The sequence below is a fragment of the Drosophila sulfurigaster genome, chromosome 3 (genome assembly GCF_023558435.1).
Source record: "Drosophila sulfurigaster albostrigata strain 15112-1811.04 chromosome 3, ASM2355843v2, whole genome shotgun sequence".
In the NCBI taxonomy this organism is placed as follows: domain Eukaryota; kingdom Metazoa; phylum Arthropoda; class Insecta; order Diptera; family Drosophilidae; genus Drosophila; species Drosophila sulfurigaster.
The window spans coordinates 9,074,719-9,102,631 of record NC_084883.1 but is presented as its reverse complement, the minus strand read 5'-3'; the positions used below and the strand labels follow the sequence as shown (position 1 = coordinate 9,102,631).

The 27,913-nt window shown below is 36.8% G+C and overlaps 1 protein-coding gene across 9 annotated transcripts; it reads left to right on the top strand.

Moving 5' to 3' along the window:
- The first annotated feature begins 306 nt into the window (after positions 1-306).
- On the top strand, positions 307-27,446 carry LOC133845086 (atypical protein kinase C). Of its 9 annotated transcripts, none has more exons than XM_062279432.1 (11): positions 307-590; positions 1,566-1,896; positions 1,977-2,097; positions 21,669-21,719; positions 21,794-21,879; positions 22,871-23,827; positions 23,888-24,082; positions 24,536-24,657; positions 25,406-25,532; positions 26,491-26,713; positions 26,773-27,446. In XM_062279432.1, the coding sequence occupies exons 2-9, from the start codon at positions 1,687-1,689 to the stop codon at positions 25,491-25,493; spliced, it is 1,830 nt and encodes a 609-aa protein (XP_062135416.1). In that variant the 5' UTR covers positions 307-590; positions 1,566-1,686; the 3' UTR covers positions 25,494-25,532; positions 26,491-26,713; positions 26,773-27,446. The 9 variants fall into 9 exon arrangements, with proteins under 9 accessions (XP_062135416.1, XP_062135417.1, XP_062135421.1 ...); XM_062279433.1 differs by lacking the exon at positions 24,536-24,657 and adding an exon at positions 25,183-25,298 and having other exon boundaries at positions 310-590; XM_062279429.1 differs by lacking the exons at positions 307-590; positions 1,566-1,896; positions 1,977-2,097 and adding exons at positions 14,351-15,092; positions 17,246-18,227.
- The last annotated feature ends 467 nt before the right edge of the window (positions 27,447-27,913 follow it).

The window sequence follows — 27,913 nt, the reverse complement described above, 5'->3', positions numbered from 1 at the left end:
TATCAATTAACTTTTACTGAACACTTGCTGGAGTACATTTAATAGCTTATGATCCGTAATCACCCTGTGTTAATAGCAAAAGTTTGAGTACTAGATTCTATGAAATCATTATAAATAATTAATTGCAATTGCACAAATTGTATTCGACAAACTATCACATTTTTCTAAAATTATTTAACAAATAATGATCTTTTCCATTTACCATGACTGTCATTGTTGTTATCGATATTCGAAATCGGTGAAAATTTAGATAGTACCAGCCCATTGCTTCTGTATAAATCTGCGCATTTTGTAATCGCAATTACAGCCACACTTGTTGCATTTGTATAAAATGTTACAATTATTTAAACAAATTGACGACGAAAAACAATAAAAGTGCGTGCGCTTAAATCGTCAATTAAAATATGTGTTGCTTTTTATTTAAATCGAATTAACTGTGTTTTTCTTCGTGTCGTGATTCGTTTGCATTCCATTTATATTTTCTGTGTTTTGTGTCTTTGTGTGTGTGTGTGAATTGTGAGTGAGCTTGTTGCTATTGCATTGTGCGGCATTTTTCGTTAAACAAATTACCACTACCAGCAAAGAAAAAAGTAAGCATAATGAGGTGAGATTAAGTAAATCAACAGTTTATTGTCTTTGCAAAAAATAAACTGCAAATAGAAATTCAAGAAAAAGCGGCAACGCCGACCCGATTTAAAATGCAAATGAGCATATAGAAGAAAGAAGGCAACAAGAAAAAAACAGGTTGTCGATGCTACGCATTGGTATTTGTTGGCTTGGCTCTCGCTTCAGTCTCGCTCAGTGTTGCTATTGTTGTTATAGTTGTTGTTGCTGTAGCTCAGACTTTGCTGCCTTTTTGGTTGGCCAAATGCACAGCGTTAATTAAAGCGATATAAATGTTCGTTGCTTGCGCAATAAGTAAGCAACAAAGTGTTGTTGTTCAAATTAAACTGTTCTAATTCCTCTTTAACAAATGCGCTTTGCAGTGGGCGGTTCACCGTTCGTCGAATGACGATATGATTCATGCCTTTAAAATGTTAGTTACCAACAATTTGGTGCGTGTGTCTGTGTTGGGTGAGACAATAACAAACACCTGTGGCATGCTGTTTATGCTATTGTCCAAATGGACCGTTATTGAGAGCAAGTGTCAAAATTTGACAGCTGCGTGGCGCATCCTGAAACGGGATTTAAATATCGAAAGCTTGCAGGAGGAGAAGAAGAGAGATAGAGATGTGCTTTAATCAGAGAGAGATGACAAGAAGAACATTGCTAATCCCGCAACTGTCGATGCATAACATAGTCATGTTAATGTTAACAGAGAAATGTTAAATTCATAACCCGATAAGAAATTGATAAACAGGCAAAAAGACAAGAACATTGCTAATCCCATAATAACATTGTCATGTTAATGTTAACAGAGATATGTTAAGTTCGAAACCCGATAAGAAATTGATAAATAGGCAGCCAGAAACACACATAACATAATCATAGGGGCTTAATCAAATAATTCAATTATCTACATTCTTTTCGTTTAATGATTTATCGTTTTATTTTGTGTCTTGCAGCTCTGTGATTACTGTGCCTGTTGCACAAGCAAATACTAAAACCACTCCCAATTAAATTCAACCATATAACACAAACTGATAACGTGATAAGAACATCTGAGTTATTCAAGTTTCCGTCCCAATGCAGAAAATGCCCTCGCAAATATTAAATGATGGCAGCGGCTCTGGCAATTTGAACAATGCCGCTTCATTGCTGGGCACCTCGCCGAATTGCATTACAGTGAAGACTGCCTATAATGGTCAAATCATTATCACGACCATCAATAAGAATATTACGTACGAGGAGCTTTGCTATGAGATACGCAACATTTGTCGCTTTCCCATCGATCAGGTAAAGATCGATAAATCTATCGATAAATACGATATCCATTTCAACTACATTTCAATATTAATTTTGAACAATATTTACAGCCCTTCACCATCAAGTGGGTCGATGAGGAGAACGATCCTTGCACCATATCGACGAACATGGAACTGGTCGAGGCAATACGCTTATATGAGATGAATTATGACTCCCAGTTGGTTATACATGGTGAGTCTTATCTTTTATTTTTTATTGACATATGCAATACAATATTGTTTATTATTCTGCAAGTGCCCTTTCTGCATGTTTACAAAGCAATGTGATAAAAATTTTGTATATCTTAAGAAAGACAATTGTTCGTCACTTAGGGGGGAAATTGCCCAATGTCATGAAATATGAGAGTCTTTGAAGCTGAAAGCGAAATAATTTTATACACTATTTGTGGGGCAATTCTTTAACCCATTTGAGACCCCTCAACGACTTTTCAAACATTCATAAATTGTAATAATTAAGAATATAAACATAAATTAATAGAATATTAATATTGTAAATGTTGGAAAATTGTGAATGTTGGCTATCAGAAAAAATACTAATTTCTGGTATTATTTTTCAACATTTATTCTAAAAAATTTTTTTTTGACTAATTGGAAATTGATGAAAACAATTCCCATACAAAAACATTAATAATTACTTAGAAGTGTTTGAAAATTAACACAGTTCAATACGTTCCACAACAGATTTGAGTTTCTTGGTCAATTACTCTTACCTTAAAACTACAAGTTCTTAACAAATTTTTAAGATAATATCATGTAGAATGGTATTTTAATATTGTGACTCCATGAAATGTATGAAATCTTTGACCCTATAAAGTATAAATATTCGTGATCAGCGTCAACATCGGAGACGATGTAGCCATGTTTGTCTGTCCGTCCGTCTGTATGAACACCTAGATCTTAGAGACTATAAGAGATAGAGATGTCATTTCTTTCTAACAGCACTTGTTATGTTTATCAATTTCTTTAAAAATTTTTCCACGCTTGGAAATCGGAAAAACAAGTGTAATTTTGAAGCTGCAGTATTTATGATTCCTGAAAATTGTAATGCAATCATATAAAAATTGTATAAATTATTTAAGAAATACTTTTGTATAAGGATCTTAGTGGCTGTGGCTGACAATCTGGTATATTTTGCACTCTATAGTATATTTTGAATGTATTACTGTAGCAATATACGAAATATGGCCTTGTGTAGCGGGTATCATAAAGTCGAGCACACTCGACTGTATTTTAAATGCTTCAAATTAGAAGCTGCAGTATAAAATCGCAAGCTAAGACTATTAAATAAAATTAACAAGTTGATGAAGAAGTTAATTTATTTACCAAATTCTCTCACTCTAATCTCACTTAGTTTATGTTCCTAAGTTAAAAGAGATTAATTTGATGTTCTTAAAAATATTATTATACGATTTTATGATGTCCAGTTGGACGGCAAATAAATTGTGTGTGTGTGTGGGCGTGTGTCGATTTTAGTTTGGGTTGAAACAGAACTATAGTAAAGTTTTTCATTTTCACAAATTTCATTATCAAAGTTTGTGCTCATTTGCGGGTGTCGAAATGGGTCACATTCCGGGCTTTTAGTTGTAGCACAATTTAACCGCAATTTTGTGCACATTTGAGCCTGGTTAAACAATACGCTCGTTGCTTTATTAGCCCAATAAACCTTGCCACTGGCTGATGATGCCTCTTGGCTGCTTGTCGCTTCTCGTTCCTCGTTCGCTGTTGGCTCTTGTTGCCTTTTGGCTTTCGGGTTTCGGGGGCGGGGTTTGCAGCGCAAATCCCAAACAGCAGTCGACCATGTTAATAACATAAAATATTAATTAACTCGTGTTGGCGCACATATAAGTGTAGTACACACACATACATACAACCGCACTCACTCACACACACACACATGCAAGCGCGCCTACAGATTAAATGTTTGCCTGTAAGCGCCCATAAGCAGACTACGGTTTTTGTATCTTACTCTCTTCTTAGCAGCTATCTTATAGTATTTTTTTTGTTTTTGTTTTTTTACTCGATTTTGTTGTTCTTTCTCTCTCGCTTTTTGACCCGATTGCCGCTGCCGCTGCCGGCTTCGTTTATAATTCATTATAATTAAATTGTTTGCTGCCAGCCCGGTTAGCCTTGTTTTCAAATTTAATTTTTGTGCGGCTTCTTCTTCGGCTCTTTTATATTACAGTCACGCCTGAAAGTATGCGCCTCTCTCACACACACACTGAAACTCAAACACATCGCCATCTATCTGCTTAGTTAACTGTCTGTGCTTAATTATGCTTACCACAAAAAGTTTTCACTTCGTTTGTTCACCATGTTCGAAATTTGCCTAATGACAAAAACCAAAAAAACAAAAAACAAGAAAACAACAACAACAAACAAAAAATGTTTCGACTACAACAATAAATTACTGTAAACAACAAAATGAGACAACACTTGGGTATGCATAATAATGTTGTACACAAAATGTACGACACGTCTTTCGGAGGAAAAACATTTGAAAATGTTGCAAAAAACACGCAACAAGCGCAACTAACTTAGGAAAGAGTTTACCACTAAGTCTGCTCTCAGTTCCTTAATCTAACACGTGAGAAATATCTATAGTAAAAGGGTAGAAGTTCTCAAATTAGAACTCTATAAAATGAGGATCTTCCAAACTTAATGGAGTAAATTTTTTATATTTTGTTGAATATATTTAATGATAATAATATAATATTTCATTTACTCATTTTATTTGATCAAAAATGAAATAAGTTATATGTATTTTATATACTTTCTTTATTTTGTTATTATTATATTAAATTAAATATTATTTACAGAAACAAATAGTAGCATTCTATTAAATAATAATATAAAAAATTAAAAATGAAAATATAATTGTAAAAATTAAAAGTATCACACTTCTAAATTAGAAGTTCTAATTTAATTAATATATATTATATAATGTATTATTCATATTGAGATCTAATTTTATTTTTTAGTATACACATTATTCCATTTAATTTACCTTAATCTTTAAATTCGGGCGTTTCTGTAGATCGCATTTCTTTATTGAAGAGCACAGAATCGTTTTTTTTTTCAACAAATGAAAATAATTTATCATTACATATGAGATTTTAGAGATAATTGATAATAGATCTTCCAATATTTGGGAATTATTACATTTAACAAAATAATATAATAATATAATATAATATATATATTAAAATCACAGCCAAACTTCTAAAGACTAAACTTTTTTCTGAGTAAGCTTGCAATTATTGGGTTGGTTAATTAATATTAGAATGCTTAAGTTGAAGCTATAAAAGGTATGTTTTTACTATCATTATTTATTAGAATCCGTTTTAAATGGACTCAGGATTCTACAAAACTTTTTTATTCTTAATCTTATAATGAAAAACATTTCTATAGATTGAAATTTTGACGTGAAAGGTTCAGAATCGATCTAATTGCAAGAAAGAAAATAACTTTCTAGTAGATGTTTGAATTGGGAGACAATGTAAAGGTTTTCAAATATTAGATAAAATAAGTATCATGATTTCTATTGTAAAGATTGACGTTTAAGATTCCTTTGATAACCCCAACCAAGCTTCTAATAACTAAATTGACTTCTTTTTTTTGAGAATGCTCAAAGTTATATGGTTGGTAAATGAATATTAAAAAGTTGAGCAATATCAAGGACTTTGTGGCATTGTAGTTTTTTGGTGGCAAGCAGTTAGTTAGTTGAGAGTAGATGGCAAAAACGAATATATTATTATTATTCATATTAGAAGTAAAAATATTTTAAATGTAATTAATACTTGCAATTTAAAACAAAGTATAAAAAGTATATTTTTACTATTGTTATTTATTAGAATGCTGTTTAAATGTACATACAAAAACTCTAAAAATGTTATATTTGATATTGGTTTCAAATATTAGATAAAATAAGTATGATGTCATAAGAATTTTGTGTTGTAAAGATTGTTGTTAAAAAGAGTCCTTCAATAATCCCAACTAAACTTCTAATAACTAAATTGACTTTTTTTTTTTTTAAAATGCTCAAAGTTATATGGTTGGTAAATGAATATTAGAAAGTTGTGCAATATCAAGGACTTTGTGGCATTGTAGTTTTTTGGTGGCAAGCAGTTAGTTAGTTGAGAGTAGATGGCAAAAACGATGGCAAATATAATTTTACCAACGCTTCGCACTTGGCAAAGTTTGAGTTGCTTGTTAGCTGAATGCTACAGGATGCTGTTGGATGGTACTCTGCTTCCTGGCTCCGTTCTGTTCAGAGTTCTCAGTTCTCTGTTCACTCCCTATCCACAATATAGTGCCACGATTTCGTTGTTGTTGTTGTTGTTATTCTGTTGGCTGTTGTTGTTTTGTAGCCACGTGTGAAAAAATGCGGCTTAAAATGTATTAAAAGCATTTTCTGTGCGGTTTAGCTCTCCGCTCGTGTCTCTGTTGTAACGTATTATTCCACACACACATACACGCACACACACACACATGCGCGCAGACAACCACAAAACTCATACAAGCGCCTTAAAAGCATTACACGACGACGCGACTGTTGATGTTTTTGCTACCTTTGCATGTTTGTTTGTGTAGTTATTGTTATTGCTACGGTTGTTGTTGTTGTTGTTGCTGCTGCTGCTGTGTTGATTAGTAAATGTCCATGTGTTCATGTGTACATGTGTGTGTGCGAAAGCGCGCGCGTGTGTGTGGCTGGCATTTTTATAAGCCGTTGTTTTGGTTGCCTTGTGTTTTGTGTTCCACCTTCCGGTTTCATCTCCGGCTAACAATGAAGCACGCCTTTGCCCCTTTGCGCTCTCTCTTTATCTCGCTGCCTGTCGTTATAATTTATGCGCCTGCAATATGGCAACGCTGCCCCCACACACACACACATGCACATCGAAACTTTACCCAGGCGTATAAGCTTTGAAGCACATAAGGTCGATACAAAAGTTGAGTGGAATTTTAGAGTGAGAGAGAGAGAGAGCGCCATAGAGTGAGTAAATTTCCCTGGGCAAAAAAAACAGCTGAGTTGTTGGCGGCATTGCCAACTGAGCATCAGAGTTACTCAACCACCGAATCGAAATGGTTGGCAATGCTGCGCCGGCGTTTCGCATTCGCTGTTTTCCAAGGCGGCTGCCAAAGTTTCAAAGTATATGAAATTGAGCGCAAGTGCAGGAGCAGAACTTTAAAAGGCGTCCGGTGCTGCGGCTGCTGCTGCTGACTTTGCCATCGCCTGCGTCACCTGACATTGAACAGCGGGCATACACACACATACACACATATATATGTAGTGTGTTCGGCTCTCTGTGCAAAAATATCCCTGCTAGCTAAAGTTTCGGTGTGGAATGCGTCGGCATTCGTCGTCCTGTCGCAACATTCGCGCCGTGGCCGCTCGCCAGTCTGGAAGTGCCGTGCGGAACAAATAAAACGTGAAAAACACACACACGCACACACACACACACATATATATATTTAAGAAGAAAAACACTGAAACAGTGAAACAGTGAAAAAAAGAAGAAAAAAACTAGAGGAAAAGCTTCGCCTTTTTCTTCTCCTGCTGTTGCTAACGTCGTCGCGTCGCGCACTCACCAAAAATATACACACACGTAAAACCCGCATATATAAATTATATATATATGTATATGAATATGTGTAATACATATTATAATTCCTAATTCGAGTGAAATTAACTAAAAACGTTGCCAATTTGTCAACACAAAGGCGGATGCAAAATCATAGCAAAAGTGTTGTCAACCATTTTTCTTTTGGTATATTGTAAATCGTAAATCGCAACTCCATTTATAAAACATACCCAAAAAAAAAGTGGAGAAAAAAATCAATTACCCCCCTGGACAAACATCTGAATAGAGTAATTGAGATTGGGATTCTCATAAATATATTTGTGCCTACCTTTGAGCGGCTTTACACTTTTGACTTTAAGACCCTTCACACTGATGATGCTGCTGCGGTGGGAGGAACTTTTTCTATAGAGACTTCAGGCTTTAGAGGTGCACTAAAGCATAAAGTTATGAAAAACTCATTTGATGTTTTCGTTTGATATTTGAGTCGAAAGGTAACTTTGTTGAAGTTAAAGTCAAGTTTCAAGTGTGTGTGTTTTTTTTATCCAATTTAAATTGTCGACTGTCGACTGTCGATGTTCAATTTGTTCGCTTTACCCGCAAGGCAACTGTCATGTTTTACATTTGTCACATAATCAAATTTGTTGGTTACGCCGAATCCGCTTCATGTCGAACGGCGAACAACGAAGTCGAGTCGAACCAAAATCGAATCATTGATTTTCATTTGCTTCGCTGATTCGTTTCTTTTTTTCGTTTTTTTTGTTTTTTTTTGCGACTTGCATGCTTTACTTTTTTTTTTTGGCTGCTGTGCCCAGACTGACATGCAAACACACACATAGACAGGGTGGCAAAAACATACATGTTTTTTTCTCTGTGTGTGTTTGTGTGTGTGTTCCTCTCTTCCCCTCTTCGTCCCTAAACTTGACCCTAGCAGGCATTTGCACTTCATCAAGCGCTGATGACGCCTTCGTCTTCGCCTTTGCCCGGCTGCATTAAAGGCCCCAAAAAGCGACGCCTAAATATTTGTTACTGGACCACACACACACATTCAGAGTGTGTCGTCTTGATGCTGCAGGGCAAGTAAATCGCTCTCGCTCTCTTTTGTGCTTCGCTTCGACCCCCCTTCGTCCGTCTTGAAGGTCCTAAAGGACATGCCCGAAAAATCAAAATGCCCACATTCGACAAATTTGTTGAAGCCAAGCTGTCGCCTACAAATGCGCCGTCATTTAAACTTTATGCGATTCATTCTTGGTTCTTGGCTTCCCTTTTTGGTGTGTGTGAGCGCAAATCAACACATTTACATTTCGTATTTTGCTTTTTGCATAGCATACTTTTTGGGGCCGACCGAATTCTGAATTTGTGTTCGAAGTTGAGTTCCACGCCCCTTGGAGACTCTGGCACATTATGATTGTTTGGCATATTTTAATGATGCCATTGGGCTTAATGAAATTATTGTTAGTTCACTCCTCCGCTCTGCTCTTCCCTTGCTCCTCTTCTTTCGCGTCCTCCTCCTCCTCGCTTAGCAGGACACACAGTGAGCGTTAGTTAAGTATGCACATGACGTACATTTCTGGCTCGTTTTGCATGCATGGCCAGCTTCTGAATAGCCTTCTTCAGCCGTTCAGCTAAAGCCGCTCTCTGCTCTTTGGGCTAAATTGTTTTTCTTTTCGTGTTTTCTTCTACCGTTCCCTCTCTCTCTCTGTCCTTCACTTTTCTTAACATTCTTTCTTGCAGCGCGTAAAATTTTACAGTGTGAAGTGGTTCCGTTTTATGCGAAGGCGTCGAAATATCGGACGCAGGTGGCCTCCTCAACCTCCGAGAGGAGCAGAAGGGGGCGGAAATAGCATTTTACGGTCCTTGGCGTTTCAACAACGCCTCTGACGTCATTCGCAGGCAAATTTTGTTGTTTAACTATCGCCAAAGAGCAAAGAGAAGACCAGAGGAGAGAGCGAATGGATGCTGAACACGGCTTTAACTTGTCCATTGCCTTGTTGTTTTATTTATCGTTATTATCGCATGGAACTTGAGTGGGGCTTTTGCTGGGGCGTGTCCTGATAACCAACACAGAAGACAACCCGTCCCGACCCGACCCAACCCAACCCGACTCAGACTCGAGTCGAGTCGACTCTGATGTAAGTCCATTGTTTGCAGATACTTAAGCGCTCTTGATTTGCCAATCTCTAAAGTACTCGTAGCAAGAATGAATTAATACATTGCCCGGGGTTGGCTTTTAATCGCTGTGCCCACAATGGACGGGGACAAACAATGCGACGCTGCCTGCCAACCATGAATTATCGTATTAAATCAAATTTCTTGCCTTCAATGGCGGTTTCGCTCTCGTTCGCTCATAATGAGCCCATTATTCAGTAAATGTATTGTTTGCACAATACAATTTCGATACGACTGAACTAAACTGAACTCAGCTAATCAATCAGTCGTCAAACAACAATAATTCTAAACAGCGTGATTACGCGTACTCGCCAATTACTCGATAACATTTCACACATACTCACATTACTAATGGGACGGCGAACGGTGCGTATGCGTAACGCACACAGTGATTATCTTTGTATTAATGTCAACATTTTGAGCTAATAATGAAACGGTTTTCATTACTGCACTCGCTGTGCAACATATTATTTCTGTCCCTTTCCCCTTTGATTTGCAATCTAATTCTTCTTTTGAAATCGAAGTTTAATACGATTTGTTAAGTACGATAATGTGATTACGAATCTTTAATAATTTAATGCTACTGTTCGCGTCTAATGCAATTGAAAATAATTTCATCCCTAGCTGGAGGTTATACTTCTTTTGTGAATTACATTTTATATTCACAAGTTTTATTAATTTCATTTCAACTTCAACTTCAATTAATTGAGTCCAGTTTAGAGCTTCATTCTCCAGTGCAAACTAAGTTTTATTATGGTGTTGAGCCTATAAAAAGGTTTCATTATTTTGAAGTAAATTGCGTGTTGCATTGCAAATAAAAGTATTATACATGAAGTATTCATGTATATATATAATATATTGAATATTTCAATAAAATCCTTCAGATATTTTCTTCATATATAAAATGAATTTTATATCTCATTTTTATTGATATATAAAATTGGATATTCTACCGAACAATGATCATATTATATTTACTTTAAATATCGTTAAACATATTAAATCTGCCATACTTTTGCGTAAATAGCAAATCCCTTATACGACTTTGATAACAAAATTAAATATATTTCATAAAATTCTAAAAAGTACATATATTTTTATATACATATACGCAACTTGCCAACATCAAAAACTAATACATTGTATCCCAAATTTAATGCACGGCCTCAAAATTAATAAAAATGTTTTTCAACGCCATTTCGAGCTTTGGTTTATTTCTGTTTTAGATGAAAAGGCATGAAAGAAAACGAGCACACTTGATTGTGAAATACTCAAATCAGAACGATAGCTGTATTATCGTTAATATTGATATACTACTAAATTCACAATATACCATAGAATGCAAAATATACCAGATTGTCAACCAAATCAGTTCAGCGCAAGAGAAGATTAAATTGCTGGTATAAACGTCGTTCCAATGTACCACATTAATACACAGAAATATACTACAATATATCGTATGATATATTTGGTATATTGATATTTTACTGCATTCACAATATACTATAAAATACAAAATATACTAGGTTGTCTATCAAATCAATTCAGCTAAAGAGAAGATTAAATTACTGGTATGAACATAGTTCTAATATACAAAATGAAAGAAAACGAGCACACTCGACTTTAAAATACTCGTTAGTAATTATCAATAGAAGCAAATCAGAACGATAGATATATTATCGTTAACATTGATATACTACTACATTCACAATATACTATAGAATACAAAATATATCAGATTGTCAGCAAAGTCAATTCTGCTCAAGAGAAGATTAAATTTCTGATATAAGCTTTGTTCTAAAACATACTATTGGAAAATAAGAAGAGATGTAGAGTAATTGCAGTGCTTTTAAAAAAGATAATATTCATATATTAAATCATAAAATATCTGTTTCTACTTAGAACAGACAACTTATTGAGTGCTGTGATATATTCAGTTTATTAGTTCAGTTCAGTCAGTCTACAAACAACTTTACATATTTAGGTTAATATCGGTATATTCAATAGGTGACAGAGTTGTGGTAAATTTATAATTTATTATTTGCTTTCTTCTCATCTGTCGCCTGTGTAAATCATAAAGCACTTAAAAGTTGGCTGCTTTAAGTTGTAGAAATCTTTAATGCCCAATGCACTTGCCATTTCTCAAAGTTAGTTGGCAGATGTCAGACTTGGTCTGGCAACTTTTAGCATTCTGCAGACTCGGAAATGGGCAAGCTAAGTGCAATTACAGTATTTCAAGTCAAGCATTTATTTGGCCAGCATATAAAGTACGAATGTGCACATACATAAATAAAATTAAAACGGGAAACTAGCAATTGGATTATGATATATTTTTTGATATAAGTGCATTAATATTTTTTTTTTGGCAAATAAACCAAATTAAGAGTAAGTGCAATTGGGTTTTATGAATTTCGAAATAAACATAAATTGCATTAAAAGTGAACAACTGGGCTAAAATCGAGTCTATTAATGCAGCTCGTTGGCTAAGTGCAGTTTGATGTGCTCTCATTTCGTAATAAACTGAATTGGATAGACACACATATAGTAAATAATATGCAAATTTCGAGCTTATCACAAAGTCAAAGCATCTCTGGGGTTAGCCACTGATTGATTTACCGCTCACTGTCACTTGGGGCAAAGCAGGAGAGTGGGAGGCAGGGGCGGGGGACAATGTTGATGCTGTGCAACTAACCAACTTGTCAGGGCTGGCAAGCCAAACCCCAACGGAGCCCAACCAATATTCATGCTCCAATTGCAGTATCCAAACAATGCCAGGCCAATGTGGTGTGTTTATATTTAGCAAACGATGTTGCCTCCTAAGGGGTGTGGGGTGCAACCCCCCAAGGGTTGAGAGAAGGGGATCTGGACAGACTGCATCATCAGCACAAAAAGAAGGCATCGAGTGATGGCAAGCACTCTCGAGTGGATGCCACTACACTGCTTGCAGCTTGCCTCTCGTTCGTTGCCTCGTTAATCATGCGAATTATGCATGAAAGTAGAGTACTTAATTTCAATTGTCTCAACAACAAACTACAACAACAACAACAACAGCAACAACCACAACAAGGACAACGACAGCGACAACAATGTCGCAAGCGTCAAGCAGTTTCGATGTGACCTACCAATACACTTGAAGAAATTTTCTATTTACACTTGACTGCACTGCGCTGGGGGAGGGTTGCACACTTTCGGCTGCCCTGTGAGAACAATTTCCCTTGCGCAGCATTTACTCTCGCTTGCGCTCTCTCTTCTTCGGCCGTCTCTCTTGCACGCGCTTATGCTCGCTCTCTCTTTCCCGCTCTAGCTTCTTGAGCTTTCACGCCTTTGTCAATTTACAGCAACTTGTGCGCTCGTTTGACTTGGGTTCAATTGTTTGTGATTGTCCCAACATCGCGATGAGCATGTTAGTGTTTCTGTGTGTGTGCGTGTCGCTGTGTGGGTTGCTCTGTGTGGGTGCTCTTCTGAACAGAGTTGTCAGCTGTTTCGCTTGCATTGTTCCCCCTCTTTGCACCGCTCTTTGGTTATCTCGCATTCGCTCTTGCCCATTATTACACAATTTATATTTTTTTTTTAGGTGTGGTTTCAGCGGCGGCGCCAGCGTCTGCTGCATGACTCCCACATCCCGACCACGCCCCAAGCTTCTCCCTTACATTGCCTTGCCTTTCCTTGCAATTCCATCGCCTGCAGTTTTTAATCAATCATTTTAAACTATAGAATTCTGCACGCCAGGGGGCGCTGCTGTCGCTTGGCTTTGAAAACTTTTGCATTGCATAGTTTTAGGCGGCCCGCGGCGTTGCCTGCCTGTTCAACTGTAACTACAAATGGAATTGCAACAACAACACACAAACTGCAAATAGAAGAGCAAGTGCAATAGCAACAACGATGGCACAGCTGCTGGCTCTGAGCCTGGGCCTTGTCCCGGTTTAATTCTGCCCTTTTTTTTGTGCTATCATGTGCCACACAATTTGCACTTGAGGCTGCACAGTGGGGCAGCTGTGGTTGACAAGTGGCATAAAGCTCCGGAAAGTTAATCTGCAAATTTTGACGCTTTTTCTCGTTTTATTTATTGATGGTGGCTTTCAAGTTTAAAGACAGTTGTAGGGGCTAAACCTGTGATGACTGCGTTGAGTTCAATAAAGTCTGAAAAGTTATCAATATTGAGGTGTGAATTGTTCTCTTCAGACATAAGAGATTTACTAAAATGACGTGTTTTCTATTCAGGCTTCAAATTGAAGTTGACGATGGTTACGATTACGATGATTGAGTTTCTTTGAAGGTTGTGCCCTTCGAACATTTGGAGCTTAACATTTTCCAGCTGTTTTTTAGGATGTCACATTTTTTAAATTTCTTTCAATGATTTTTTTGTGGATATTCCCAGCGATGCTTTCAAACTAAAAATGTTTGAATTTTCTATATTTTATTGTAGTTAAATGAATCTAATTTGTATGCATTGAATTCTATGATAGCTTTTCTTTTGAAAAGTGTGCCCATATCTTGAAAAACTTGGTATTTATTAGCCATTTTTTTAGTAAAGCTCTCTTAAGGTTTGTTTTCCACAATATTTGTAATTTGACTCGAGGTGACATAAGCAAATTAAACTGGTTCTCCGAGAATAAAGTAAAAAAACAATTTACTAAAAAAAAGTTGTAAACATTTTTGTAGATTTAAAACTATTCGATTTATGTGTGGAACAAGTTCGCGCCCACGTTTGTCCCACTGTGCAATTTGGCATAAAGTTTTCATAGTGTGTGCATTACTTTGTGCCGCTTGTTGACATTGCCAGTTTATGCAAATTTGCGGCAATTAATCGCAGCCAGCAACAGCAAGAGTCAAGTGCAAAATAAACGCAACCAAACCGAATCTGCAACGCGTCGCGCTCAAAAACTAAAACAGTAACAACAAAAGCAAAAGCAAAAGCAGCAACAACAACAACACTAAAAAGAGAAACTGAAATATGGCCTGGGGCTATTGGTCCGCCACAACTGTGGATCGTGGACGTTCTCCGCGCCGCTTGACGCAGTGCACCCCGCTGCCGGTGAATCTGGTGCAGCAGGAAGAAGAGGAGGAGCAGCCACCACCTTGCCTTCCCCAACAGCAACAGCAGCAACAACAGCAGCAGCAGCAACAACAGTCGCAGCAGTCACAGACCTGCCCCAGCACACCATCGGCGAATCAACAAGGAGGCGGCGGCACTCTCTGCTACAGTCCCACATGTCGGTCCCGGTGCTCGAGTCCGTGTCCGGGGTCGCCGTGTGGCTCGATAACGCCGCCGCCTCCGCCGCTGCTCACGTCCTCGCAACAGCATCTGCATCAGCACTCGAATAAGAATTGCCCGGCCGCACAGCAGCTGCTCACGCATCTGGACTATGCGGCCAGGCGGCAATCGCTGGATCAGCTGGACAGTCCGCAGGTACTGAACACGGTACTACATAGATCAGGGACTCCCCAGAGCTGTGCACGACTTAGGTCCAACCTGAAATGTTTCGTGAATTTAGCAAAGCTTCTACGAATTTGAATTTGATATAAATTGAGTAAAGATATCGAATAGTTCAGCAAATGGGAATGATGATGAATTCAAAACATAGCACAGTTACTTTTAGCATATTTTCAAGGACTAATAGTTGATAGTTGAATTTTGATGACACTAAGTTTCGTTTTTATCAACCCAATGTGGAAAAGATACACACTTTTCCGTAACGATTACAGTTGCAATTTTTAAATGAAAGAATCAATCACTTTGAATTGACATGTTATAATGACATGGTTATGCTAGATAAAATTACTTAAAATTCAGTGATCATTTATGATAAAAATCAATACATAATTATTAATATTATCATCAATCATTTTTAAAATAAAACTATTGATAAGTACGGTCTCTGCATATTTTACAATTATATGCGTAAATATTTATTTATAAATATAAATCAATAATTAAAAAAATAATTAATGTTATGAAAATATGCAAAAGTCTGAGGTGTTGTCTTAAAAAAATTAGTATTTCAAACTGTGACAAGAAATCGGAGAAAGTAATATAATTCACAGGAAGTATGAGCAGCAATGAAACCTATTTATTAATGGAATATTCTGATAGGTGGAATTTCAAAACACTTTCAACATTGAACTAGAGAAAGTTTGTATTAGATTTTCTAAAGTTTAGTTTCAATTTCATTAGCTGAAAGTTTACTTTTTGTCATGCCATCTCAATAGTATGACAAAAACTAAAAGGGGAATTTTTCAGGAAATCAATTACACTTTAACTTGTACAACTTCTTTAAAGAAGAATTGTTTTTTTTACATTTGCTCTTAAACTAAATGCATTTCTTTAAAAATAGCTCGTTTTGTCATTAAATTAATTGGACTGAAACTTATTCAATTGTGTGACTTTTTAATAGAGTTCTTCAAAATGTAATATTTAGTTAGTTCTATAAGAATGCATTTTTTCTTTAATGCTCGACTTCTTTGAAATAAGTATGAAAAGTGTTCTTAAAGTTCAATATTTCGTTTAACAATATTTAAATGAATTCCAATTAAACTTTTATCAACTTCTTGAAAATGTTTAACAAAGATGCTTTGTTCAACTTTTTTGAGACAGAAAGTGTTCTTAAAAATGCAATACTTTGCTTATGCATTTTTTCATTAAATTTATTACTGGCCCAACATCTTTCATAGAGTTCGTAAACTTCAATAATTAGTTTGACAATTAAGAACTTTTGTTTTGAGTTAATTTCATTGTAACGGGTTCAACCTATTTGAAATACAGTTCTTACAAATGCAGTACTTCTTTTAAAAGAAATGCACTTTACCTTTAAATGAATTCCACTTAACCTTCTTGTTCCCATTTTTTTTTTATAATATTAATTTACATTCCTTTTATGTTTTCTGTTTATTGTGGACAAATTTTTGCTATAGCACGGATTGAGATTTATAAGATAAAAACCTTGGACCTTATAATAGCAATAAAAAATCTGGCGAAAGTTATTTTTTGGTTTTGCCTTCTTGAGGCTATTAGCAATACGATAGTAATTTTGTTTTGAGCAAAAACATCTTAAAATATTGAAACAAAAAATGTTTTGAAGTCTCGTTTTTGCCAAAATAATTATTTTGGTTAAACTGCCAATTTTTTGAGCCACGACAGCAGCAAATAACGAAAGCTCTGACATCTATTGCAAACGCAACAAACTTCATTTTTGGACTTCCCTGAACTAGAAAAAAAAAACAAGAACGTAGACAAAAAGCAATAAGGACAGTGTTTTAAACTTTGCCAGTTTAGTGTGTTAAACTTTTTCTAGTTCTTAGAAATAGGTTTTCTTAAAGTTCAATACTTAGTTAACGAAGCTGATGATTTGCTGTAGATTTATTACAAATTCTTTCAAATAAAAGTTGCAAACTTAAGTTTAACATAAATACATTTTTGCTTTCAATAAAGTATAAGTTGAGTTTAACATCATTCCCAAAAAGCTCGATTAAAGTGAATATAAAATTGGATATCGAAAAAAAGGATTGTTATAAGTCATGCACAGCTCGCCAAAGGATTAGCTCTCTAATACTGACACTTGCTCTTCTGTCTGGCAGTCGAAGTACTTTGATATCCAGGCCAACCAGCTGTCGGACATCATGTGCCGCGGCGCTGTGGTCAGTTCCATACAGTCGGCAAACAACACGCTGACCAGAGGCGTCTCCCTTCACAGCCGGAGTGGCAGCGCCCATGGCAGCCATCATAGTCACAGTCATCATGGCAGCGCGCATGGTTCACTCGGTTGCCTGCAGGGAGGCGTCGGAGTTGGAGTTGGCGTTGGAGTGGGCACTGGGAGCACTGGAAGCATTGGAATGATGTCGGCGAGCCACATAGACACGGGTGATTACGATGTGCCGCATCCGCATCCGTATACGCATCATTATATGCAGACAACAGCTTCAGTGACGCCACCGCATGCAACGCTCAGCAGGCCAGGATCGGCTGGTGCCGTCTGCACCGGCCACGACTCTGGCTCCGATTCCAGCCAGGGCTGCGGTGGCTCCATAATGGGAGGCATGCTGGTCATGGGTCATCCCGGCCATATGGGCAGTCTGGGCCATCACAGCACCGGCAGCGGCTCCCTGGGTCGCTGCTCCAGTCGTTGCCACAACACCACCACCACCGACGACTCTGGAGGTGGCAGCAGCGGAGGTGGAGGCGGTGGCGGTGGCGGTGGCAGCGTCGCTGTGGGCGGTCCGGGCATGCTCATGGACTATCATCATGGCCATCACAGCGGCAGCGCTGGCAGCGGCCTCAATGGCTGCGGAGGCGGCGGTAGCATCGCTGGTGGCAGCATTGGCGGACGCAGCAGTGTCCTGGGCACCATTCACAATGGCCACGGGCATCATCATCAGCAATATCATCACGAATGCATTCACTATGAACGCTTGCCCATACCCGTGCCCATTCCCACAGTGCCCATGGGCGTGACGCAGCAGCAACAGCAGCAACAACAACAGCAGCAGCAGCAACAACATCAGATGTCGTCACAGCATCAGCTACAGTCGGAGGAGGAGATTGAGCCGGCCTACGCAACAGGTAATTTCGAGTGGGCGCATCTTGACCACAAGTGCGCTGTGAGTGTACTCATTTGTGATTCGCATGAACCCTGAACCAATGCTCACGTGAACCAGTTCGCAAGAGTGTAGGAATATATATTTATCAGGCCATTCATTTGATCATGTTATTATTGAAAGTGAAACGAATATTAAGAATTCATTTGTGATTCGCATGAACACTGAACCAGTGCTCACGTGAACCAGTTCTCAAGAGTGTAGAAATACATATTAAACATATACATTGATTAACCAAATTTAGGCAATTCTTTTAAACATCTTTATCTTTGAAAGTGAACAGATTATTAAGAATTCATTTGTAATTCGCATGAACCCTAGAGTGTAGGAATATATATTTATCAGGAAATTCATTTAAACATGTTTATTATTGCACGTGAAACGAATATTATTAAGAATTCATTTGTGATTCGCTTGAACCAGTTACCAGTGCTCAAATTATCCAGTTCACAAAAGCTATTTGAGTGGGTTTAACGGAGGAACAATTTTTTTCATATATGTTAAGTTGCTTAAAAATATTCTTTCAAACATCTTTACAATTTATCAATGTATATTTTTCTGAAAGCCAACAGATTAAAGATTTTCATAAGCCAGTTACCAGTGCACACATGAACCAGTTGACAAGAGTAGAGGAATATATATTCATATTTATGTTTATTATTTAAAGTAAACAGATTATTATTAGGAATTCATTTGTGATTCACAAGAACCAGTCACTAGTGCTCACCCGAATTAATTCACAAGGAATATTTATTCATATGTTGTTTAACTAAATTCAAGCAATTTATTTAAGTAAAGCTTAACGTATAAGTGAATAATTTATATTTTATGTTGTTTAAAAGTATTCAAGCAAGAATCATTACAATTTATCTATACATATTACTGAAAGCTAACAGATTATTATTAGAGTCTAAGGATTCATGTGTGTGTGTGTGATTTACATGATCTAGTCACCAGAGCGCGCATGAACTAGTTCGTAAGAAATTTTTGAATGTGTTGTTAATGCAGGCAAGGATCTTTACTTTAATTTAACAAATTAACTTATTATAATATACATATTAAGACATACTTTTTGCTTAATTTTCATTCAAATGTATTGAAAAAAATAATATTTTATTTTTAAATTCTTTGTAGTTCTTAGTGAAATATGAAAATGAATATTATCGTTTTATTGAAATATGAAAAATGCTTTATTAAAAGAGTAAGAAATTTAAAAAATATTTTATTATTTTTCTTTTTAATTATAGTGTTATTCTTTACCTTTATTTCTATTAAATATTTGCGATGATGATGTTGGTTAAGAATTTTAAAGGAGATTTAATTCTTTAATAATAAATTTGTATATTGCTGATGTATTTAGTGTTCTATAAAGAACAAGATTGCTTTTATTTTGCTTCTTTTGTGAGTGTTTTCTTTTCTTTTAGTTTCTTTTTAACTAATTTCCATCCCTGATCTTATCGTTTGTGGTATTCGTTGCGCTCTCACTTGCTCCCAATTAGGTTTACACTTGTCGTTCAATTCTTGTGACAATTCAATAGCCACTTGAGGCTGTTGATTTTTGTTTCTTTTGCTTTTGTGTTGTGTTGTGTTTTTTTTGCGCTTGCTTTTGCCTTTTGATTTCTTCTGTTCTTTGGCTCACATTTTGTTGGCCGTCAGTTCGCAGTTGAAACCCGCGCGGTGACGACGCCTCGCGCGTGCTGAAGCCCAACAAAAATATCAACGAAACGCAACGCAAAACAAGAAATTATAATTTGTGATACTTGAACATAAGTATTTCTAATTGAAAGCAATACAAATTGCTCATTTGTTTGTCTGGAGTCTACTGACCCGCGTTGAACTTGCCACAAAAACAAAAAAAGAAAACGATGATCATCTGGAGCGGCTTCTGTGAGGCAGCGCAAATTTACAGCACTCAAACAGCCAGCTTTATGAGTGGAGGCGCCTCGTGTTAGTATCGATCTTAGGGGGCTGGGCCACTTAAAGTGTCAATAGTCCGATTGTCTGTCAGCTCGCTGATACCATTTAAGGGCGTGAGATCAGCGTGAAGATATTTCTGAGTCAATCAAGTGTCACAATTAGTTTGATAGTAAATCAATTACAAATATGAATAATAAGTGGGTGGTCAAAAGTGTGTTACACTCACTTTTTAAGCGACCTTTAGTTGTTGTTGTATTGGTTATCTTTATAGCATATCGATAACTTGATTAAACAGCAAAGTAATGCGATCTAACTGTTTCCTATTTCAATATGAATTGTATTATTCATCACAATTATACAATGAATCTATCAGATACGTGCCACACAAACATCCATGCGACCTTAACACCTGTTGAACAGTAGTCCGGTTCAATGACTAACCGACTGCATAAGGCAAACACTTGACTTATATTTCCCAATATTTCTATCCATTCTATATAAATTTGCTTTGTTATCTTCACTTAGTATAGGTATGAGTAGCTCTACTACCACAACAACAACAGCAAATATCTTGCATATAACACAAACCAAACAAATTTTGTCATCCCTATCACAATGCCGCTGATAAGAAAGGCAAAGTAACAGCTCAACTCTGTGTGTGTGTGTGTGTGTGTGTGTGCGTGTATCTGTATCTTTGTGTAGATAAATGCCAACCTATGAGAGATATGCAAGTAGTCAATAGTTGCTGATAATAGAATCGGGGGATTTCTAGGTCAATGCAAGGCATGTCCACGTCAGTGTGACCAGACTTTGGCTACTGATTGGCCTTGCATCGAGAGTCAAATGATGAACTCTGGACAGTTGGTAAACTAATTGAATATGAGTGATAGCTAAAACATCGAAAACTCTTGATGGTGAACAATTGAGCTCAATTGAGACAGACACTGACTGACTTCTGTTCTCTTCTCTACTCTGCTCTGTTCTGTGTATCGCGTCGATTGTTGATTGTCTCTTGGGTCTACCCGGAAAACTTAATTAACTCTGGCAATTACTTGGAAAAACTGCTCAAATAACGCAGCTCTCTCCCTCTCTTCTATTTGTGCTCTCTGCGTTTGTGTTTTGTATGTGGTGCGTGGCCACGCTGCAGAGATAAGACTCGAACGCCTTTCATTCGTGGGCCGCAGTCTCAGTCATGGAGTTGGTTTTGACATGTTAACAAGCCACACACAACAAACACAACAAGAATCCACGGCAAATGTGGCTGGGCAGAAATCCGTTTATAAGTAAAATATAACACACAAAAAATACAATATACAGCACCAAAATCACATTGCTTGGCAATTAAATTGATAAGGCCAGGCCTCGCCATGGGCAAACCAACTGGCCGTAAGCATGACAGTAAATTGAATCTAAAATCAATTCCCCGCTATATACGACATTCATATTGATATTCTCTATTAATGCGTCTTTATTCATCTTCTATTTGCAGTATTTCCGAATGTTCCTCAAGCGCCCGGTTTGTCCTGCGATGGCGAAGATCGTAAGTAGCTGTCTTTGTCTTTCGCTCAACATAATTAATACAACTTCCGCATCTTTGCCTCTATCTCTCTTTAGGCAGCATCTACAGAAGAGGAGCGCGTCGCTGGCGAAAATTGTATCGCGTCAATGGACACATTTTCCAGGCAAAGCGTTTCAATCGCGTAAGTAGCAAAACATGTGTACACATGGTATCTGTTAGATACATATATGTTAGATACATTGCACAGTGGAATTGGGGCAGTCAAACAAAGCAACTTGCAAAACGAAAAGCGTTGTCAAACGATTTTGCTAGTTTAATGAAGGGAATATAGAGTGAATTTAACATAAAGTTAAGTTAAATGTATAAATATAATTGAGGTATTCCTATTTCTTAAATTTAAATACATATATAAAATGTACTCTTGAGAAATTTATACTTTTAGAAAAACAACTTTGATAAAATTAAACATTTTTTTAAAATGAATTTCTGAGTGCATTTAATACAAGTATTTACATTAAATCAAATGTTGAAACATACAATAACAACTATGTATAATCTTAACGATTCCTGATTCTTTTACTATATTAAATATCGTGCAAGCCAAGTATCAATGGTATTTTTTCTCCTATAAAGTCAGATTAACACTTTTTAAGCCACAGTTCATATGAAGCCATATTCTATGGTATATTTTAATACCTTTCGCAAGAAATAGTATATTTTATATTTGTACAATTGCAGTATATTTTTAATGCTATACCGGTGTTTAGAATTAAAATTGAATTATAATATACGAATTTTGCAGATATTTGTTGGATGCAACTCAGTCAATACAATGACAATATAAATGATACAATCAGTAATTTTATGAAGATTATTTAAAATTTCTTCAAAATTTCAATCAAAGGAAAAAGCAATTATATTTGAATCAAACATTTTTTTTGCGTATTGCGCCTTTTTACGTAGATAAAAATGTACTTCGGTGACGTCACTTGAATTTGATTAAAAAATGAAAAACCAAAAGTCTTCTTATGACGCATTGAGCTTAATGGTAGAGAAGTTTGATTATAATTTTTGTTTGCATTCACAGTCGAATTCACTTTACTATAGCTTTCTAAATTGTTTAAATGAAACTATGCAACTATTAATACTCTTTTTTCTCTACTTGATTGCAGCGCGCTTTCTGTGCCTATTGCCAGGATCGGATCTGGGGTCTGGGACGACAGGGTTTCAAGTGCATACAGTGCAAGCTGCTGGTGCACAAAAAGTGTCATAAGCTAGTGCAGAAGCACTGCACGGATCAGCCAGAGCCGCTGGTCAAGGAGCGAGCCGAGGAGGCCAGCGATCCGATGCCGGTGCCGTTGCCACCGTTGCCCTACGAGGCGGTGGGCGGCACCAGCGAGGCGTACGACACGCACGAACATGCGCACATTGTGGTGCCGCCGCCTCCCGAGGATTCCCTGGAGCCGGCCACACAGCGCCAGTATTCATTGAACGACTTTGAGTTAATACGCGTCATTGGACGCGGCAGCTATGCAAAGGTGCTGATGGTGGAGCTGCGACGTACGCGTCGCATCTATGCGATGAAGGTGATCAAGAAGGCGTTGGTCACCGATGACGAGGACATTGACTGGGTGCAGACAGAGAAGCATGTGTTTGAGACGGCCTCGAATCATCCGTTCCTGGTCGGTTTGCATTCATGCTTCCAAACCCCTTCGCGCTTGTTCTTCGTCATTGAGTTTGTGCGTGGCGGCGATTTGATGTATCACATGCAACGGCAACGCCGCCTGCCCGAGGAACATGCTCGCTTCTATGCCGCTGAGATCAGTTTGGCGCTGAACTTCTTGCACGAGAAGGGCATCATCTATCGGGATCTGAAGCTCGACAATGTGCTGCTCGATCATGAGGGGCACATCAAGCTCACCGATTACGGCATGTGCAAGGAGGGCATTCGGCCGGGTGACACAACCTCCACTTTCTGCGGTACTCCCAACTACATTGCACCCGAGATTCTACGCGGCGAGGACTATGGCTTCTCCGTGGACTGGTGGGCATTGGGTGTCCTGCTCTACGAGATGTTAGCTGGACGCAGTCCATTCGATATTGCCGGCGCCTCTGAAAATCCAGATCAGGTAAGTAATTGAATATCTTTCTAGAGTATTATTTCTAATGACTTTCTGTATTTACTGTAGAACACTGAAGATTATCTGTTCCAAGTGATTTTGGAGAAGACTATACGCATACCGCGTTCGCTGAGCGTTAAGGCTGCTTCGGTATTGAAAGGTTTCCTCAACAAGAATCCCGCTGATCGTTTGGGCTGCCATCGTGAGTCCGCCTTCATGGATATTGTGAATCATCCGTTCTTCAAAGTCATCGACTGGGAGATGGTAAGTGCCAGGCCAACGATATCCTTGTGTGTGTGTGTGTTTGTTGATAATAATGATGATGATAATACTATTTGTAGTAATCCAATCTATATATAGCACAGCTCTTATATTCATTCAGCTAGTGAAAAGAGAAAGTGTTAGTTAATAAGTTTTGTCGACAGGATTTGATTTATAAACTCCTCTTAATGCGCTTCTTCAAAATTTCACTTCTTTATTTTATTTTGATTAATTGGCATTCTATAGAAATTATTCCTACTCATATTACTGCCTTGATTCCAATGTTAAATATCAAAAATGCTATTCAAAGTTCAGCGCTTTCAATTGTTTTATATTTTACTTGATGTTTGTTCTTAAATAATGAATTATCTTATGTATTTCTTATCGATGTTGCTCTGCTCTGCTCTATTACCATTTGATATTGTATAAACTTGTGTGTATTTTGTGTATGCAAAGATTGCACAAAAAGAGGTACAACCGCCTTATATACCAACCCTGGATCCTGGCGATCCGTATATGACAACAAACTTTGACGATCAATTTACCAGAGAACCGGCTGAATTAACGCCAGATGATCCGTAAGTTTTGTGTCAATGAAAACGAAAACCAAAAACGAATTTTAGCTTTTGGTTATTTTGTTCTAATTGTACTACAACGACAAGCATGAGACAAATCCCTCCTAAAAAAGAAAAAGTGTCCCCTTAAATAAAATAAAATAAGATAAAAGTGAATTAGAAGTCAGACTAACAGCAGCAGGTAATGTTCGTACTTCAGCCACATTGTTGACCCCCCTTCAGCCACCTGAACCCCTCCGTTTATTACCTTTCGAAACACAGCTCGCTCTTTTCTATTTCTATCATCATTATCATCAATACACACAACATGCATTTTAATTGTGTGTCCACAGCCTCTTGAAATTGCTATTTATGTTATTTTTTGGCTAAATTGGCTGGCAGTATTTGGTTTAGCTATAACCATTTTATTTTTACTATCTTTGCATATATCCTGCATCGAATTGAAATATACACAACACACCACACAATACGACACGACACAAAAACATTCAAAAACACGCCTGCACATCCAATTTCAACCTCATGCAGCTCGAACGCAAACAGGTTTCGCCACCATTTAAGCCACGCTTAGACTCAGATCGCGATCTGGCTAATTTCCCGATCGAGTTTACCGGCGAGCCGGTGCAGCTGACACCCGATGATGAGTAAGTTCTTTCTCTTATGTTGATTTTGTTCTTTCTCCTTAATTCTCAACAGGTTGATAAACTGATTGAAATGATAATTACTAATGAAATTCTTCTCTCTATCACAGTCATGTCATTGACAACATCGATCAATCGGAATTCGAGGGCTTTGAGTATGTAAATCCCTTGCTGATGTCACTGGAGGATTGCGTCTGACACCACGAGACATGTGACTTGCATCCGTATAATATGCGTGTAAGTAAATCTATACTACTGTGTGCTGCTGTGGGTACAAAGTAAGAAGTAGAGTTCAATTTAAACTTCGCAGGCTTAACATTTCAAGCTAGTTTTTTTTTTCTTGAGTTGGCAGGACTGTTAGTGGCATCTGGGCGAAATTTCATGTTAATTTAAGTATCAGTAATATATTTATATATACCAAACGACCAAGACTGACAAATTTATAATTTATATTATGGAGATTTAATTGAGCAAAGAAGTTCCATTAAATTTTGTTAACATATCTGAAGTTTAGGCTGCGGAAAAGTTGAGAATGTTGTGGAAGGCTTTTGATGATTCTACTATGTCGCAGAAATAAGTGATACAAAGACTTCAAAGAGGCTCGGGAACGTGTTGAAGACTTGAAGTGCTCCGGACGACGTCATCGACGTCAACAGATGACCAACACGTCAAGGAAGTGAAGGAATTAGATGTCAAAAATGATATAATCGGAATATGAGTGAAAACCATTTTGAATGGTTTTGGACCAACGAAAATTCAAATTTCGTTTGGTACCGAAAGCGCTTAATTTGTGCACTTATTCTTTGTGACCATTTCGCTAAAAATTCGACTCATGTCAATCCGCAACCTCCATATTTTCCTGATTCGGCTCCGTGTAACTTCTGTCTATTCCCAAAACTGAAGAAATTACTTTGAGTAACTTGTTTCGAGTCGAATGAGAATATAAAACCTGAGTCGAAAAAGGTGCTGATGACCATATTAGAAAGGGAATATTTGGCATGTTTCGAGTCTTTGAAAAAAAGTTGGCTTTAGTGTATTTTATCGGGAGGGGGATCACTTTAAAAGTAATGAAATTGATTTAGTAGAAAAAATAAAAATTTTTTATTTTACAACAAATTTACTTTACCTACCTTACTTTACCAACAGTAGTACATTAAAAGTGCAAATTATATTTAAAAGTTCAAATTGCTTGCAGCTCTATGGTGAGGATTCCAGTGATTATGATTCCGTGGCTGATGATCTAAGCCTCTTGCATTTGAATAGCGCGGGAGGCGCAGCCAATACCAATAACAACATAAGCCAGCAGCAACATTATCGCCAACAGCAGCAACAGCAGCCACAGGGCCAGCAATATCATCCATACCCACAGCAAAAACAGCACCAGCAGCAGCAACAGCAGCAGCAACATCATCATAATGGTAACAATAACAATCATAATAATCAAATGCAAGCAAATAATAATAAAAGTCTACTGCAGCACATGTTTTGCCTTCCATTGAACTAATTAAAATAACGAATTAGATACAGATAACAACAACAAGAGCAACTGCTAACAGACAGCAACAACAACTAGCAAAAGCAAAAGCAACAAAAACAAAAACTTTAAATACTAATTACAAAACAATTAAATACAATTATAATCTTCTATATTAAAATTGACTAAAAAAAAAAAACGATGAAGAAAAAAAAAGAAAACAAAAATTAAGGAAAATAGAACTACTTTCATACCAAAAAACTGTCACAAGTTGCGAGTATTACACTAAACTACAAACGATTACTTTACTATTTAAGCACCTAGACATCTAGCTAGGCGAATTCTATGCATGCCGAAGCAACAACAACAACAGCAACAACAATTTCAAAACTCAATGCAAGACTTTTCAGCAACAGCGTTAAAAAAGACACCCAAAAAGAAGAAAAAAAAAAAATAGTATGCAAAAGATACAACAATTTTTAAGCTATTAAATCTACAACAAAATTATACATACAAAAATATATATAGATATAATTTTTAAATATTTAAAAGCAAGACATTTAATTTTACTACAAAAAGATAGAAACACGAGACAAAAAAAAAAATAAAAACAAGATAAGGAAATGGAAATCCATTATATTTAAGAGCGTAATGATGTGTAAAATGTATGTGTGTTAGTATTAGTGGACAGAATGGTTTTTTAAAAGCAACAGAAACAAATGATAAATATGTGTGTAAGCAGAAAATGCATTAAAGTAAAGTATAGAAATAATGATTTAACTGGCAAAATTATCAAAAGTGAAAAAATACTTATCAAAATATTTGATTGCACGGTCGATAAATCGTGCATAAAGAATGATTAATAATATTATTAGAAAATCTGCAATTTTTGTATTTTCTGTGTTGTTATACAAAACGATAAAACGAAAACAAAAGATCACACATCCGTCTATTGGCAATATATGTATATCTTTGATTTTGTTAAGTATTAGAAACATTACGTTGTCCAACACATTCCACATTGTACTTACTATACAAATGAAAAGTTGTTAAATTATTGTATCGGTATAAGTAATTAAACATTAAATTTCCCAACAAGCAATAAAATTATGATTATTCTCACTGTCCTCGATCATTGTTTACA

Bases quoted from the DNA above. Each gene is read 5' to 3' on its own strand.
- LOC133845086 (XM_062279429.1), top strand. From the start codon at position 14,625: ATGGCCTGGGGCTATTGGTCCGCCACAACTGTGGATCGTGGACGTTCT. The intron at 18,228-21,668 runs GTAATTTCGAGT...TTCTATTTGCAG, and splicing joins TGAGCCGGCCTACGCAACAG to TATTTCCGAATGTTCCTCAA. The intron at 24,083-24,535 runs GTAAGTGCCAGG...GTGTATGCAAAG, and splicing joins AAGTCATCGACTGGGAGATG to ATTGCACAAAAAGAGGTACA.